The sequence below is a fragment of the Xiphias gladius genome, chromosome 20, assembly GCF_016859285.1.
Source record: "Xiphias gladius isolate SHS-SW01 ecotype Sanya breed wild chromosome 20, ASM1685928v1, whole genome shotgun sequence".
Classification (NCBI taxonomy): Eukaryota; Metazoa; Chordata; class Actinopteri; order Istiophoriformes; family Xiphiidae; genus Xiphias; species Xiphias gladius.
Window position 1 is genome coordinate 5,209,286 of NC_053419.1, and position 13,671 is coordinate 5,222,956.

At 39.9% G+C, this 13,671-nt stretch overlaps 1 protein-coding gene across 1 annotated transcript; it reads right to left on the reverse strand.

Moving 5' to 3' along the window:
- Window positions 1–883: 883 nt before the first annotated feature.
- Window positions 884–10,203, reverse strand: slc30a5 (solute carrier family 30 member 5). Its single transcript, XM_040158256.1, has 16 exons — window positions 9,606–10,203; window positions 8,890–9,012; window positions 8,679–8,745; window positions 8,311–8,396; window positions 8,009–8,096; window positions 7,797–7,884; window positions 7,605–7,681; window positions 7,308–7,478; window positions 5,566–5,854; window positions 5,172–5,380; window positions 4,725–4,882; window positions 4,454–4,583; window positions 2,825–3,074; window positions 2,512–2,738; window positions 1,468–1,596; window positions 884–1,151 (listed from the first exon to the last, which is right to left on the reverse strand). The coding sequence occupies exons 1-16, from the start codon at window positions 9,674–9,676 to the stop codon at window positions 981–983; spliced, it is 2,334 nt and encodes a 777-aa protein (XP_040014190.1). The 5' UTR covers window positions 9,677–10,203; the 3' UTR covers window positions 884–980.
- Window positions 10,204–13,671: the final 3,468 nt, after the last annotated feature.

The following is a 13,671-nucleotide window of genomic DNA, read 5'->3' on the forward strand; positions in this document are numbered from 1 at the left end:
CTGCTTGTGATTAGATAACATTTCTCATTCTGTGAAATGGAAGAAATGGTTTTGAAGAAAAACATTCTTCAAAGTTAGGTGTCGTTCTGGCATCATTACTGAAACTCAGATATTGTTCTGGTGCAAATATTGAAAAATTTCAAACAGTTTGGACCAAATAATGATAAAAATGACTCAGAACATTTTATCATAGGAAGGTAACTATAATTATTATAAAATATAAATAAGACCAAAAAAAACTGAACTTGGGCATAATTCACCACTTTGCTCCAGTTATTGTATCGGAGTATTTTTAGGCCTACAGAGTATGATATGACAACTATCCTCACAGGTTGGGGATGAGCTTGAGAAAGTACAAATACATTTGTCTGAAGCATTACAAAAGCAACATAATGGATAACACAGACTATGACTTAAAGACTGTTATTTGAAATATCAACTATTTTTAAAAAAAAAATTAAGACAAACTATGTAGACAATGTTTTAAATGATCTCAAACATACTTTATTTCTGGCACTTTTTTAATGCAGTTTCTTTTTATCTTAAAAGCCGACATATACACAGATACCAGCTGGCTTCAAGGACAACACAGCTTAAGAATGAAAGAAATAAGTATGAAAAAGAATAGATGGTAATAGGGTCCAATAGTGGAAAGTACCAGAATAAAGAAAATTTTTAAATATTAACATAACGCAATAAATGATATCAAGACAAGAAGCAGGTTCACAGGGACCAAAAGGCACTTCCTTTGTTGTAACAAATATCACTAAGGTGAAAGTGACAGTGCAAATAATAAAAGTCAATTAACTGCTGAATGTTTAATGAAGGAAAAATTTAGAGCGCTTGTTCTGCACACAAACAAAAACAAAATGACACGATGATAAACCAATATATTCAGATTTATTTAAACCACATACATAAACTGTACATTTCAAAGACAAAGAATCACTAAAGTTCAAGTTGTTCACAAAAAACGGACGCTACATGATACACGTCCCATCTTTTAGGTATTTCATAGACTCCATCTGCTGTGTCATTGCCAGAACTTCATGAAATCCTGTGCTGAGTCCAGACATGTGCTGGAAGTATGCCTCCTTCTCCACCTGGACTGACAGATTATTCACCCCAGCGTCTTTCAAAATGGCCGTCACCTATGAATGAAGGGAATCACACAGTCACGGACAAATCAGAACTGTCTCTCTGTTCACACTGTAACCCTGGAGGAAGTTTTATGGAGTATGAGTACATTAAATATTTGTTGATCGGCGACCCAAAGTCAAAGTTATCTGCACATTAAGACTTTGATATTTCTTGGGAAGCAGTCAAAAACCTTGGTTATCAAAAGGTCAGTCTGTAATGACTCCTAATGGATGGATCAGACTGTTGTCAGCTGGTATGATCAAGCTAAGCCCTCAGACCCGGCAGTGAAACAACGATAAGAATCGTGACCCTTGTGTTTGTACCGACCTGCTGTATGATCCTCTGCTCCACCACATCTGACATGATCTGGAGGTGGATGGTCCCTGCGATCACGTTGGCTGAATGTCTCCAGAAATGAGGGTCTCTGTACGACAGAACTCCTTCAATCTTCTCGATCTGGAACACCACTCGGGAAAATTAGCATCGGGAAACCTAAGCTTTAAATATCAGCAGACTTTTTTTTTCTGTGACCAAGGCTAATGATAATTATCAAGAACTTTCCCGAATCAAATTACCATATGATGAAAGTGATGTGATAGACTCTATTACAATAGATTTGCCATTTGAGTCAAGAAAATGGGAAATTTACTGCATATTCAGAAGTTTAAAAAATTCATAGCATACCTCCAGAAAAGCTACACAATCCTATACATTTGTCACAAAGTGTTTAGAATTTTTAAAATCTGTATCCAGATCACCGAAATACTTAATGTGATAGTGCTCACAGTACGAGTAGTGTGTCATCAAGAATTCTGAAAGAAATTTTTAAAAAATGACTTTTACCAAATTAATATGCAAATTTATGCAGCAAGATGCTCCAAAATTTAATCAGATCATCTATTCCATATGGGGTGCTTGTGGTTTAAAGTATGAAGTTTCTACTATGTGTTTTTCTTGAGTTATCATGTTCACAAGAATGTGTCTACAGAGTCACAGGCGCCAGGATGATGAAATAATTACATATATTAAATAATTATATTAAGTTGTATTTGAGATATCCTGCAAACAAACAGGACTCCAAACACATAACTTCCATGGCAGAGGTAGTGAATTCAAGGGTTACAAGAAAGCACAACATCATTGTCACACAAATGTTTTTCGTCTGTAATCATCATACAGCAGTGTAAAACTGCCACCATTGAGCTCATCTCACAAAATTTAGTAAAATAGACAACGAGTTTCAAAAACTTCTCCATAGAAAACGTCTGCATACTCCTGTAATATAAATACAGTTAGATTGATGGGCAGTAAAAGCACCATCTGTTAAAGAAAACTCCAGTAACTTTGTTGTCATCGTGTGTGACTTCTCACCTTCTCCAGTGCACTGTTCAGGTCCTTCTCGTGTTCTGGGGGAGTTCGGAGAAGAAGAACCTCACAGGCGTCCTTCAGCAGAGGGATGACACTGAGAAAAATGAGCGTGGCGATGAAAAGCGAGCAAATAGGGTCAGCGATCAACCAGCCGAACTGCCGAATGAGGATGGTGGAGATGATCACACCAACGCTGCCTAAAGTATCAGCCAGGACATGAAGAAAAACACCTGGAAGAAAAAAAACATGAGGACTATATCTGGCTGACACTTCCTAATCACCGGGTTTATTTCTGTGCATTGCCCAGAACACACACCTCTCATGTTAGCGTTCATGCCTCCACCCATCGAGCCGTGGGAGTGCCCATGTCCGCCGTGCCCGTGACCACTGTGCCCGTGTCCTCCATGAGAGTGGCCGTGACCTCCGTGGCTGTGCTCACTGTGGGAGTGGCCGTGGTGCGAGTGGCCATGGTCATGTGATGAGCAGCTTTTGCTGCCATGGGAGTGAGCGTGACTGAAAGCGCAGATACCCACCAGGTTGACCAGTAGGCCTCCGACAGACACGGGCTGCAGGAGACAACAAACAGCACGCTGAGTTCAGACTGACTGATGTGTAGCGACGCGACGAAAGACCATTCATTACTCATATACTGATGCATAGGGATGTCCAGAGTCCATCTGAAAAATCTGTTCCAAAGCTAACTGTGACATGATTTAATTGTTCATTATCGGATTGCAATCTTCCAACTGTTTATCACAGGCTCACTGGCTGTAGCATGTAGACAGACATTACCCACAAGTTAGGCAGCTGGCGAGGCATAACAAGCATCTAGAGTGGCTTTAGCATGGCACTAGAACTGGTTGTCATCAGACACAAAATAGCATCTATACAATGTCCATACTGCCAGCGTTTTGCCAGGTTTCAGGAACAAATTACAAAACCTCTATGGTTAGTTATCACTTTTGAGTAAAAATGAAATTTAAACGGTATTCTTTGGAGTGGTTGATTACTGTATATGTTGCAAGGCATTTGATTTAGCTCCGTTTTTTAGCCCAGGCATGAAAGCACTGCATGTTTAATTTGCTACGTTTCTAACTGATATTCTGCATTTTGACATAGAATGATATAGTACACTGTGTTTGGCTCGCTTTGCATTTTGGTTTATCCTGCCCCATTATATAAGTACTGTCTTGTAAGTGCATGTGGGCTGGGCAACTGAGATGTATGACTCTTGGATAAAAGTATTCATTCATTGATAAAAGGGCTTCCACAGTGATTAGATATGGCACATACGGTACATTAAACTGGGGAACTTGTGAGAGAGAGAATAAAAAGAATGTTCAAATCAATGTAGCAGAGGCCAAGAAAGAAGGCTTTTTAGTTCCTTGGCTGGATCCTGTAATTTCCATTACGCAACTCAATAGTGTTGCATAACACCCACAGTTTGTATGCAGGCTTTCTGTTAAACATTTGTGGTCTCCAAGACAAGATTTAATCTGATGACATTATTTTCTAAGACTTCATAAAGCTCCAGAGCCATATAAAGTAGTGCAGCAGTACTAAACATGATAAGCAAACTGAGCCTCATGGGTACAAATGGTGGAGTGCTACTTTAAGTTTGTTTACTTTCTTATTTTATATTTCAAGGAAAAGGAATGTTGCAGACCATTCTCCAACACAGCTTTTACAATGAAAATAAAATGAAATAAATGAAAAATAAATAAATAAATGAAATAATTACTTAAGTGTGCAATGAGCAGCTCTATTATGGAGGACTGGACAGGACTGTATTAGCAGATGTTCAACATAAAATGACTCAGAAAGCAAATAAATCATCAGGACATACTGATTCTGATTAAAAGCAACTGAAGTACATCGACACAATGGCGCATTCTTACATTCAGTCACAAGCATTTACATGAAATGGTAGAAGCAGCTTACTCACAGTCAGCATGTCTGTGTTTATATTAGGAGGATCCAACAAACGGGTGACTGACTCAACAAAGACAAAGAAAGCGATGACCATCAGGAACAGGCCATTGATGAATCCAGAAAGTATTTCAACACGACCATACCTGCAAAAAAACAAAAAACAAAAACAAGAAATAAAAAAAAAAGAGGAGTTAATTCTCAAACATCCAGCTGAATTTGTAATACTGTAAATTATTCCAGTATCTCCTACCAAAGCCTTTTCACATGTCCCTGACGGACTTTACCCATAGGAGAAGATCCTGGTAGCTTTCCAGCGGGTCATGAGGGCAGCAAACAGACCCAAGACTAAAGCAGAGCAGTCAAACAGCATGTGGAAGCCGTCGGAGATCAGCCCCAGGCTGTTGGTCCAAACACCATAAAACAGCTCCACAAAGGTGAAAGCCTGAAACATGGAGAGCAGCATTTCTCACAAAAATAACAGCAGAGTGGGAGAAGTCAAAGCCAACACTACATCACAATTCCCAAGTGTGAAAAAGTCATAAATATATATATCTCCTGACATGGTGAACTAAACACTGTTTCAAAGCCTTCTCTACACTAAAAGGTGTTTTTTTATCTTACTGAAATGTTATCTATCATATTTTTTTCCAGAAATAGTCAAATTTAAATAGGGTCATGACCTTCCACCTGATGATCAGCTGTGAGTTATCTCTTCGTGACACTGTACGTACCAGGTTGAGACACAGGAAGTAGAAGATTTGTCTGGAGTCGTATTCCTCCAGGATTTGTTTCAGTGAATCTTTGATGAACCTGGGGAGGGACTGCGATGTGTGCTGCAGGGCGTCGCCCATGAAGTTGTACAGAGGAGTCCCTTCAGGTGAGTAACCCACCAGGGTGCCCTTCTGACCTTTCTTTGATGGAGATGAGAGAATACTGGATGCTGCAGAGAGAGATGAGGGCGGAGAGAAAGTGTCCATATCCAAAATGTTGACTGCGCCTACATTCCCTAAAATAATGAGCTGTGCCTGTGTACTTAGTAGTTAGTATAAAAATTAAAACATTTTAAAAAATTGAAAAAATAGTAAGATATACATGAACTCATCCTGCTGACTTCCACCTACTTACACATGATAAAGAAGACGGCACTGACTAGCACTCCTCCAGAGAGCACATGCTCCGTGCTGACCTGCTGCGGTGGTTTGCTCATGGAGCGCAGCTGGTCCGTCAGTGGGTGAGTCCAGAAGTTGGCCAGCAGCAGGGCGCTGAGGAAGAGGGCGATGGTGCCATAGCGGGCACACCTCGGCGTCTCCATCTTTGCATTGCAGATGGCCTCAACGTAAAACTCCAGGATCATCACGGAGATGATGATCATCCCAAACGGCAGGATGAGGGACGACCATGATTCTACTTTACTCTGGTGTTGAGAAAGAGTGAAATTACAGTGAGTGGCGAGGTCAACGATAAATGTAATTTTAAGACTTTTGCTGCGAAATAATTTGAGCAAAAACAGATATAGTTGCCACTGATTTACAGTATTGAGAGGTGGATCTAAACATGATACATACAGTGGGGTCCAAGAGTCTGAGACCACTTTCCCAATGGGAAAGTTGTTTGTATGGTCATATATACAACCCAAGTAAATTAAGAAAGCCAATTATGTCTGAATAAGGTGGAGCAGAAAATGTACAGCCAAGATTTTGGTTAAATTTAGGTTAGTTTAAGGTTAACGTTTTTCATCTGTGAAAATGGAAGATCAACACCAGATGAAAATGAGAAGTTGCTAATATTGAACATTGAACATTGGTCTTTGCTAAACAAAAAAGGAAAAAAACAAAACAAAACAAGGAAATAAATGCTTCAATACCATGTTTGTTAGCTTATGAGCTTAACAAACTGAGGTATTTCATCAACCTGGAATGAAAAAGCAACAGTCTGTTGGAACGCCAACCCTGCATTTGATATATCCTTTCTCTAGGAGTTATGGGGTCCCCAAAAACAAATGGGCCATTGTGTCTGGTGACAATGAATATCCAGTTCATATTTAATAGAAATCTGGTTCTTAGTTTTAAAATATACAGTACCTTGTGTTGGACAAGGGGAGATTTAGATTTTAAGGTGGCATTAAGGAAAAAGTGACCATGTTACTAGAATCCAGGAAATCATCATAAATATCCATACCAAACTTCATGGCAATCTAGCCAGTTGCTGGATCACAGTGTTGGACAGACCAACAAATGGACTTTCCCAAACTGGGAAACAAAACTACCAGTCTACAGCCATGCTAGCAGCTCTGTCAGGCTTTACTTATGCATAGTCATGCTGTGAGCTAAATACTGACGTGCTCATAATAACAATGCTAACATGTTGATGTTTAGCAGGTAGAATGTTTACCACGTTTACCCTTTTAGTTTAGCCTTTTAGTATGCGAACATTTGATAACTAACGGTAAACACAAATTACAGCTGGGGCCGATGGGAATGTCGTTAGTTTTGCAAATATTAAGCCAGAATTGGACAGAGTGGATTTTTGATCTGGTGCTGGATATGGTGCTGGATGAAAACTTAAGAGTTTACCAAAGTTATTAGCATTCCTCCTGAGGGGAACATGAAAGTGTGCAGCAAATGCCATGGCAATCAATCCAATAGTTGTTGAGCCCTTTCACTCGAAGCTACAAATGCCAACCTCATGGCGGTAGTAGTTGAAAAGTTGAAGGGATCACCAAAGTCATTGGCTTACATCATCTGGACAGACCAACATTGCTAGTCCTTTAGCTGCTAGTATGGCTAAAAACTTGGATAACAGGACTGACGCTATATGCATGTTAACATTTGTAAAGATCTGTCATTCTGTCACATGGTCACACTTACTTCTGTGGTCGCTGAGAGCACTATGACCCAGGGCAGCAGCACCATGGCAGAAACCAGGTTGTCGAGGGCATAGAGGCGTTTTGCACCACCAATTTCCACTGATAATTTCCTGGAGGCTGTGTGGAAGCCCACCTTCAGGCACAGGGAGACCACCAGCAGCACAACACCACCCTGACAGGATGAAAAGTACAACAGAGGGTGAAAATGAATTTGGAAATCAAAACTAATACTTTGCTGTGCTTCTCTTTAGGCAGCCGTAAACATAACAATTTCATGTGGAGCATGAGCCTTGCTTACTTTGTGATCCGCAACCCCTAAAAATGCAATGGCAGTATAGAGGAAATGAGTGAGTGCGCTGTCATGGTGTCCCTCAGCTTTGAGAAAACAAGTCAAGGCAAACACAATACAAACAGAGACATATGATCAGATCAGATCAATAAACAGTGAAAACAGATGCAACTGTTGCCCTTTAGACGGAGCAAAGGATACGGTGCTCAGCCATCTTTGCCATAAGATCATCATTGTCAAAGAGGAGGAGGCAGATCACAGCGATGATGAAGAAAGCAGCGCCTCTGGTCTGCACAGAGTCACAGAAAAACCAACAGAAATGCATTTAAGGTTAAATATACCTGAAAGTGACATATTTATAGAGACAAAAGTTTCAGATTACAAACTAGTTATGTGAATTTGTGTCCTCTTACCTTGGACGGCCCCCCTCCTGAGCTTGTGAACAGGACACCAAGGAGAGCAATGACCACCACATCACTGTGCTCAAAAAGCAACAATGTCCTGTGAAAGACATGGACCAGGATGTAATTACATGCTGAACACAACAATGTGTGCATGAACGAAATAGTGTACGAACACACACACACACACACACACACACACACACACACACAGCTAAAACTACACATATGCTGACATCTACAGTACTCATGTCTTTAACTCATATGGGAAAAACAGTCTAATACAAATTTATGGTTATATCAAAACATTTCACCTTAGAGGTCCACAGAGAGTTAGCCCAAAGAATCCCAGGAGAGATATGACACAGCTGAAAACAGCATGCTTTAGTAACTTTATCCACTACAAAGAAAACAGATTTGCAAAGGCATTAATACAATGTATTTCATGACAAAAATATATGTTACCTTTATAAAGCTTGACCTTAACATTTTTAAAACACCACAGACAACAGGATAACATTCATTGGGGGGTAAGAAATTTAAGAAACAGATATATTTCCCTTATATGTGGAATAATTGAGAAATGGCAGATAAAGTTATGAGCCACAGAGAAAAATTAGGATTTTTTTTTTTCAAACGTAACGGGCCAGATTGAAATTAAAGCAGAAGAAATCCAACAAACCTGTCTTTTTGAGATGACTTTGCCAGAAGAGAAAGGCTTTTGAAAGAAAAGCAGAATAATAGCAGTCCTGAGAAAAGAGAAAGATGAAGTCAGGATGTTGTCATCATCAAGAGATTCAAAAATACAAAGTATTAATACATATTACCAGGTCCAATTTCAATACAATGCATGAAATGAAACTTCAGTAAGTAATGAGCTCAGGAGTACTTACCCTAATTTTAGTATGAAGATGAACTGGACAATGTGAACAACTTTTAGGATATCATATGATTCAAAGATCCCAAGAGCCTTGAGGATCTTTGAGACGACCAGTAAAACTATGTACCTGGTTAACCTGAAGAGGACAGGAAATAGAATAGGATATATAAGTATTACAGCTGGATGATACAAGAAAAGCAACTGTCCTGTTAAAAGCTTTGCTCACCCATTGAGCTTCTGCACATTTTTTATTTCTTTTCATTGTTACACTAAATATGTGCTGAAATCATCAGACAGCTAATGTATTATTCAACAGAAAGTCATTCTGAAACAATTTTGATAATCCATATATCAGTAAAGTTATTATTCAAGCAAAAACTGCAACTTGTTCTAGATTCTCAAATGAGAGAATGTGCTTCGTTTCTCTGTTTTATCTAACTGTAAATTGCATATATTAGGTGTTTGGACACAAATATGTCACCTAATGCACTGGTCAACTGTGATGGACACTTTCACAATTTCATGCATTTTATAAATTAAACAATTAATCTAAACAGAAGATTAATCATCTCGTTGCAGATGGTGTTGAGGATCGGATTTAGCAAACTGTAACATATGGACTACAACTACAGTCATCTGACCCGACTGACTTAATGGCAAAAAAAAAATACAGCCAGTAACTCACACCAGCTGGATGAGATTGACACAAGCTACACAATAAAGACATACCTGGAATTGGGCACTTCGACCATGCCCAGTTTGCCCCCCGAGAGCACGTTGCTGCTGTATTTCTCCTCCATTTTCAAGTCCCCAAACTCGACCAGTTTAAGTCCAGTTACAGTATGTCCCCGTTACCTTATCATCACTGCTACCTGAATAGTGAAACTAAACCGCAGCCTGTTTATAGCTGAAGAATAAGAATAGGCTTCTTCCGGCCCTTACACATCCTCCCGTCTTAACTTTAATGAATGTGTAAAATGAACTGTAAACAAACATAAACCCAACAGTCAGCTGGCAGGCTCTTAGCCTGTTCGCTAGCTAGCTAGCTTGCTACCTGGCATGCCAGACTTTTATCCAAAGTTTCTAGCTGAGACACGTCCTGTGTGTACGGTGTACGTAAAACAGACACATGTGCTCGCTTACTTAGAGCAAGATAATTGACTATTTTTAGGTTAAGTTGACCACAGTAAACGCTTAACTCCGTATTGAAGGAGTAAAAGACTAAGCTGACCAAAGAGCCACTGCACTTCCGGGCACGGTAAACGTTCCACGTCACGTACGCGTGTTTGTGAGCGTCGTTCCTGCGCAGTTCAGAGTTTGCGCATGGAAGTATCGCGGAGAAGCGGTGGTGACGGTGGTGGAAGTGACGAAAGATGAAACGCTAAGAATGAGTCAAACAGTCAAAATTTGACACAAAGTACAAATTCTGACATAGTAAATTGAAGACTTCATCTTAAACCATAATAAAAGACCAGTTTATTTTGGTAAACGACTACAGCTCCCATGAGGGTTTGACATTGGTTCTGTGGCTAAGACCTATGGGATATGTTGTTGGGAGGGTTTTTAAATGACTGTCTTGTTAGGGTGTGCAACTGATGAAGCAACTTCATCATTCTGATCTTATGTATGTGGAAACCGAGATTTTAAGAAAGACAAAGTAAAGAAACAGGATCACGCTAAGAGCGTTAGCAATTTGGTGATATAATGGCTTTAAAGCATGTTTGTTTTCTGCATCTTTTAGATAAATTTCCCATATACTACAGTATATTAAACCCAGTGATGTTATGATCATACTGTACCCTGCATTAATAGAAGAGGTACCCAGTAGTTAAATAATAACTACAGTATAAAATTCTCTCTAAATTCCTCCCAAACGTCAAGATTATTGCTCAGTAGGTCATAATCACCCTGTAATAAACTAATAGGTACCCAGTAGTTAAATAACAACACTAGGCCTATATGTTCCTTGTAAGATCCCGAACTGTTACCCATAACTTCACACCTTGTTCCCCAGTACCGACATGCATTGGTACGAATTATAGCCTAGTGGTACACCATTAGAACAGAAGATAACTCTGGAGTAGTTATGCTGTACTTTGATTGGTACAATCTAAACAATTACATAAAAAAGAGGTCATTTACATATGTAGTATAGATCATTTATAAGCCATTAATAAGAACAAATTTTGGACTGCCAGCTTGTGGAAAATTGTCCTCGAGCATGAGACTTGTTGACAAGCTTGTTGATTGGTTCATAATCATCCTCACATTCATAATATGCGCAATCAGGAGAGCAGACATCATTTAATCAATTCAGTTATTTCCATAAAAAGAGAGATTCCCTTTGGGCATGACAGGCAAGGTACAATTAAAGGCTAGGCTTGCTGGCATGTGCTACTTCTCAGGCAGAGTTTAGGAAAAATCAGATTAACGGAAAATGCATGACTACACACTGAGACACTACCAAATATCACTTACTGCCATACATCAGCCTGACCCATGCTAACTTGAGTGCAAAGCCTAGTGGGAGGAAGCAGAGCTCTTTCCGGTAGATGAAGCTTTCCATATGATGTATAATTTATATTGAAGGCTCTGTGCTCTTCCTTCGCACAACACATGGAAATACCCGTGAGGAGAATAAGATGGTGCACATTTAAACAGTAAGACAGCTTTAATTAAACAGCACAGGCGTGCTATCATTACAATGTTATGTTTTTGCATGTTATATTCAACATACTGAGTGTACCCCTCGGGCGTGCTCTTCCACTTACTGTGAGTCTATATATGATATATATATAAGATCTGCCTGAAGATATGCAAAACATAACACATTAATGTGCTTCGTTTCTCTGTTTTATCTAACTGTAAATTGCATATATTAGGTGTTTGGACACAAATATTGTGGACCTCTCACATGTAGTTTAATTCCTTTTCAGTAATTTATTACTTCATTGGTTGCACAGGTCATCGGACAATTGAAAATTAAAATCAAAGCAGAGGTAAGTAAAAAAGAGGTCTATTCTTCTGGCTGTCAGGGAAAAATTTGTGTGTACATTAATCTCAATCTTACCACCAGCTATCCTCTGTGTGAACATCTTTTCCCCCTGGCACACGGCTGGAAACACCCTCATTCCACTGGAGATGCTCCATTGGCGAGCCCTGGGTTGTAGATGGTGTCTTTGACAAAACACAGTGCTGATCCTCTCATTTTTGAATGTGAACTCCAAGCTGGAGATTACCTGAGAAAGACAAGTCACATTACATAAAACTGATTGAAAATCTTTATTTAGAAACAGGTGATAGAAGGTTTCCCAAAGGAAAAAGGTGACCTGACTAATAAAACAATAGGGGTACAGTGAGAGAAAAATAAAGCTATCTGGTGCTGGTCTTCATTGAATATTGCACCAGGTAACCATTTATACTTTATACTGAGAAAGCTGGGTGTGCGGCCTCCATGAGGTTGGGGCCAAAAGAGTGAAGCAGGAGTTTGAGTTGCATCTGGTTGTCATCTTTTCTAAGTCTGCAGGAAGAGGCAAATGGTGGCTACCAAAGGCTGTAGATGGGTCTGTATCTGACTGTCAGAGGAAGATGGAGGGTGGGGCTGCAGGTGCCTGATTTTGCAGGTCGAGCCTAGGGATGGAAGTGGTTGGACGAAGGCTGAAACTGGTGGCTGAGGATACAGCTGGCTAACAGAGGTGGCAGGTGGAGGCTAGGACCACAGCTGGCTGATGCTGGCTGATGTAAGTGAATGCAAAGGCTAAAGCATAATTTATTTGACAGAAGCTGATGGCTGGTGCTGGAGCTGAAGGAATGTAATGAGACCAGTGTTTGTAGCTGGAAAATGGGGCTGCGGGTTTGGGGGCAGAGCTAGGGGCTGCAGCTGTTGGCCAGAATCCGTAGGTGGTGAGGGTGTATGTGCTGCTGGATAAGACTGTAGGTGGGGGATGTGGGTGGGAGTCTGAAGGAGGAGACAACAACAGATGTTTCTGGAAGAGGTTGTAGGTTAAGGTTTGGGCTGCAGCTGCTCATGTTAGAGTGTTGCTTTACAAGTACAGTAAACGCAACATCTGTCGTTCAAAGTGAGTTTCATTTGACAATTTCCTGAAAAAAAAAAATCTCCCAAAATTTCCCTCCAAAGAAGACATTACTTTTCACAAGCCTAATAGGCTGACATTATGAGCCCATTCAACCCATGTAGTTCATGAAGGCCAGATTAACCTTCCAGGGGGCTCCAGGGCAAAGATGGGCCGCTGGGCCCCTATTAAGCCCTGCTCCGCGCACACTCTGTGCAGTTTGGACAGCTTTTCTCTACTGGAATATCTCTTGACATCAGATTAGCTGGTAACCCAAATATATAAATATTACTTCAGGAATATGCAATGTGTTATTACAAAATTGAAACAGTGAAGGTATTAAAACCTTTTGAAGACAGGGCCTCAAGGTCAGATAGTAAAGCAAGAGCCATTTTTAGGCCCTTATCATGTCAGCTGATATTGTGCTTTAGTTCTGCAAATATCATAAACTAGTATGTTGCCATATTCTGTATGAAATTATAATGTCACATATCTGTTGGGAATTATGTATCAAGAAACACAATATCACATAAGTGTCAGTTAGGCCGTGATTTGAATTCTTTTATACGCAACTCTATTTTTGTTTTTTAGTGACTAGATAATTATCAGCAGGTACAGCCCAGTAGTGACGGTGTGCATCATTACGGTAATAATGACCTTCTCCTACTTTGTTTATAACGCACATGTGTGGGTGCCTTTTTTCTTTTCATTTATTAATCCTT

Bases quoted from the DNA above. Each gene is read 5' to 3' on its own strand.
- slc30a5 (XM_040158256.1), bottom strand. From the start codon at position 9,676: ATGGAGGAGAAATACAGCAGCAACGTGCTCTCGGGGGGCAAACTGGGC. The intron at 7,479-7,604 runs GTAAGCAAGGCT...TCATCCTGTCAG, and splicing joins TAGGGGTTGCGGATCACAAA to GGTGGTGTTGTGCTGCTGGT. The intron at 3,075-4,453 runs GTGAGTAAGCTG...TGTCTCCTGCAG, and splicing joins TAAACACAGACATGCTGACT to CCCGTGTCTGTCGGAGGCCT.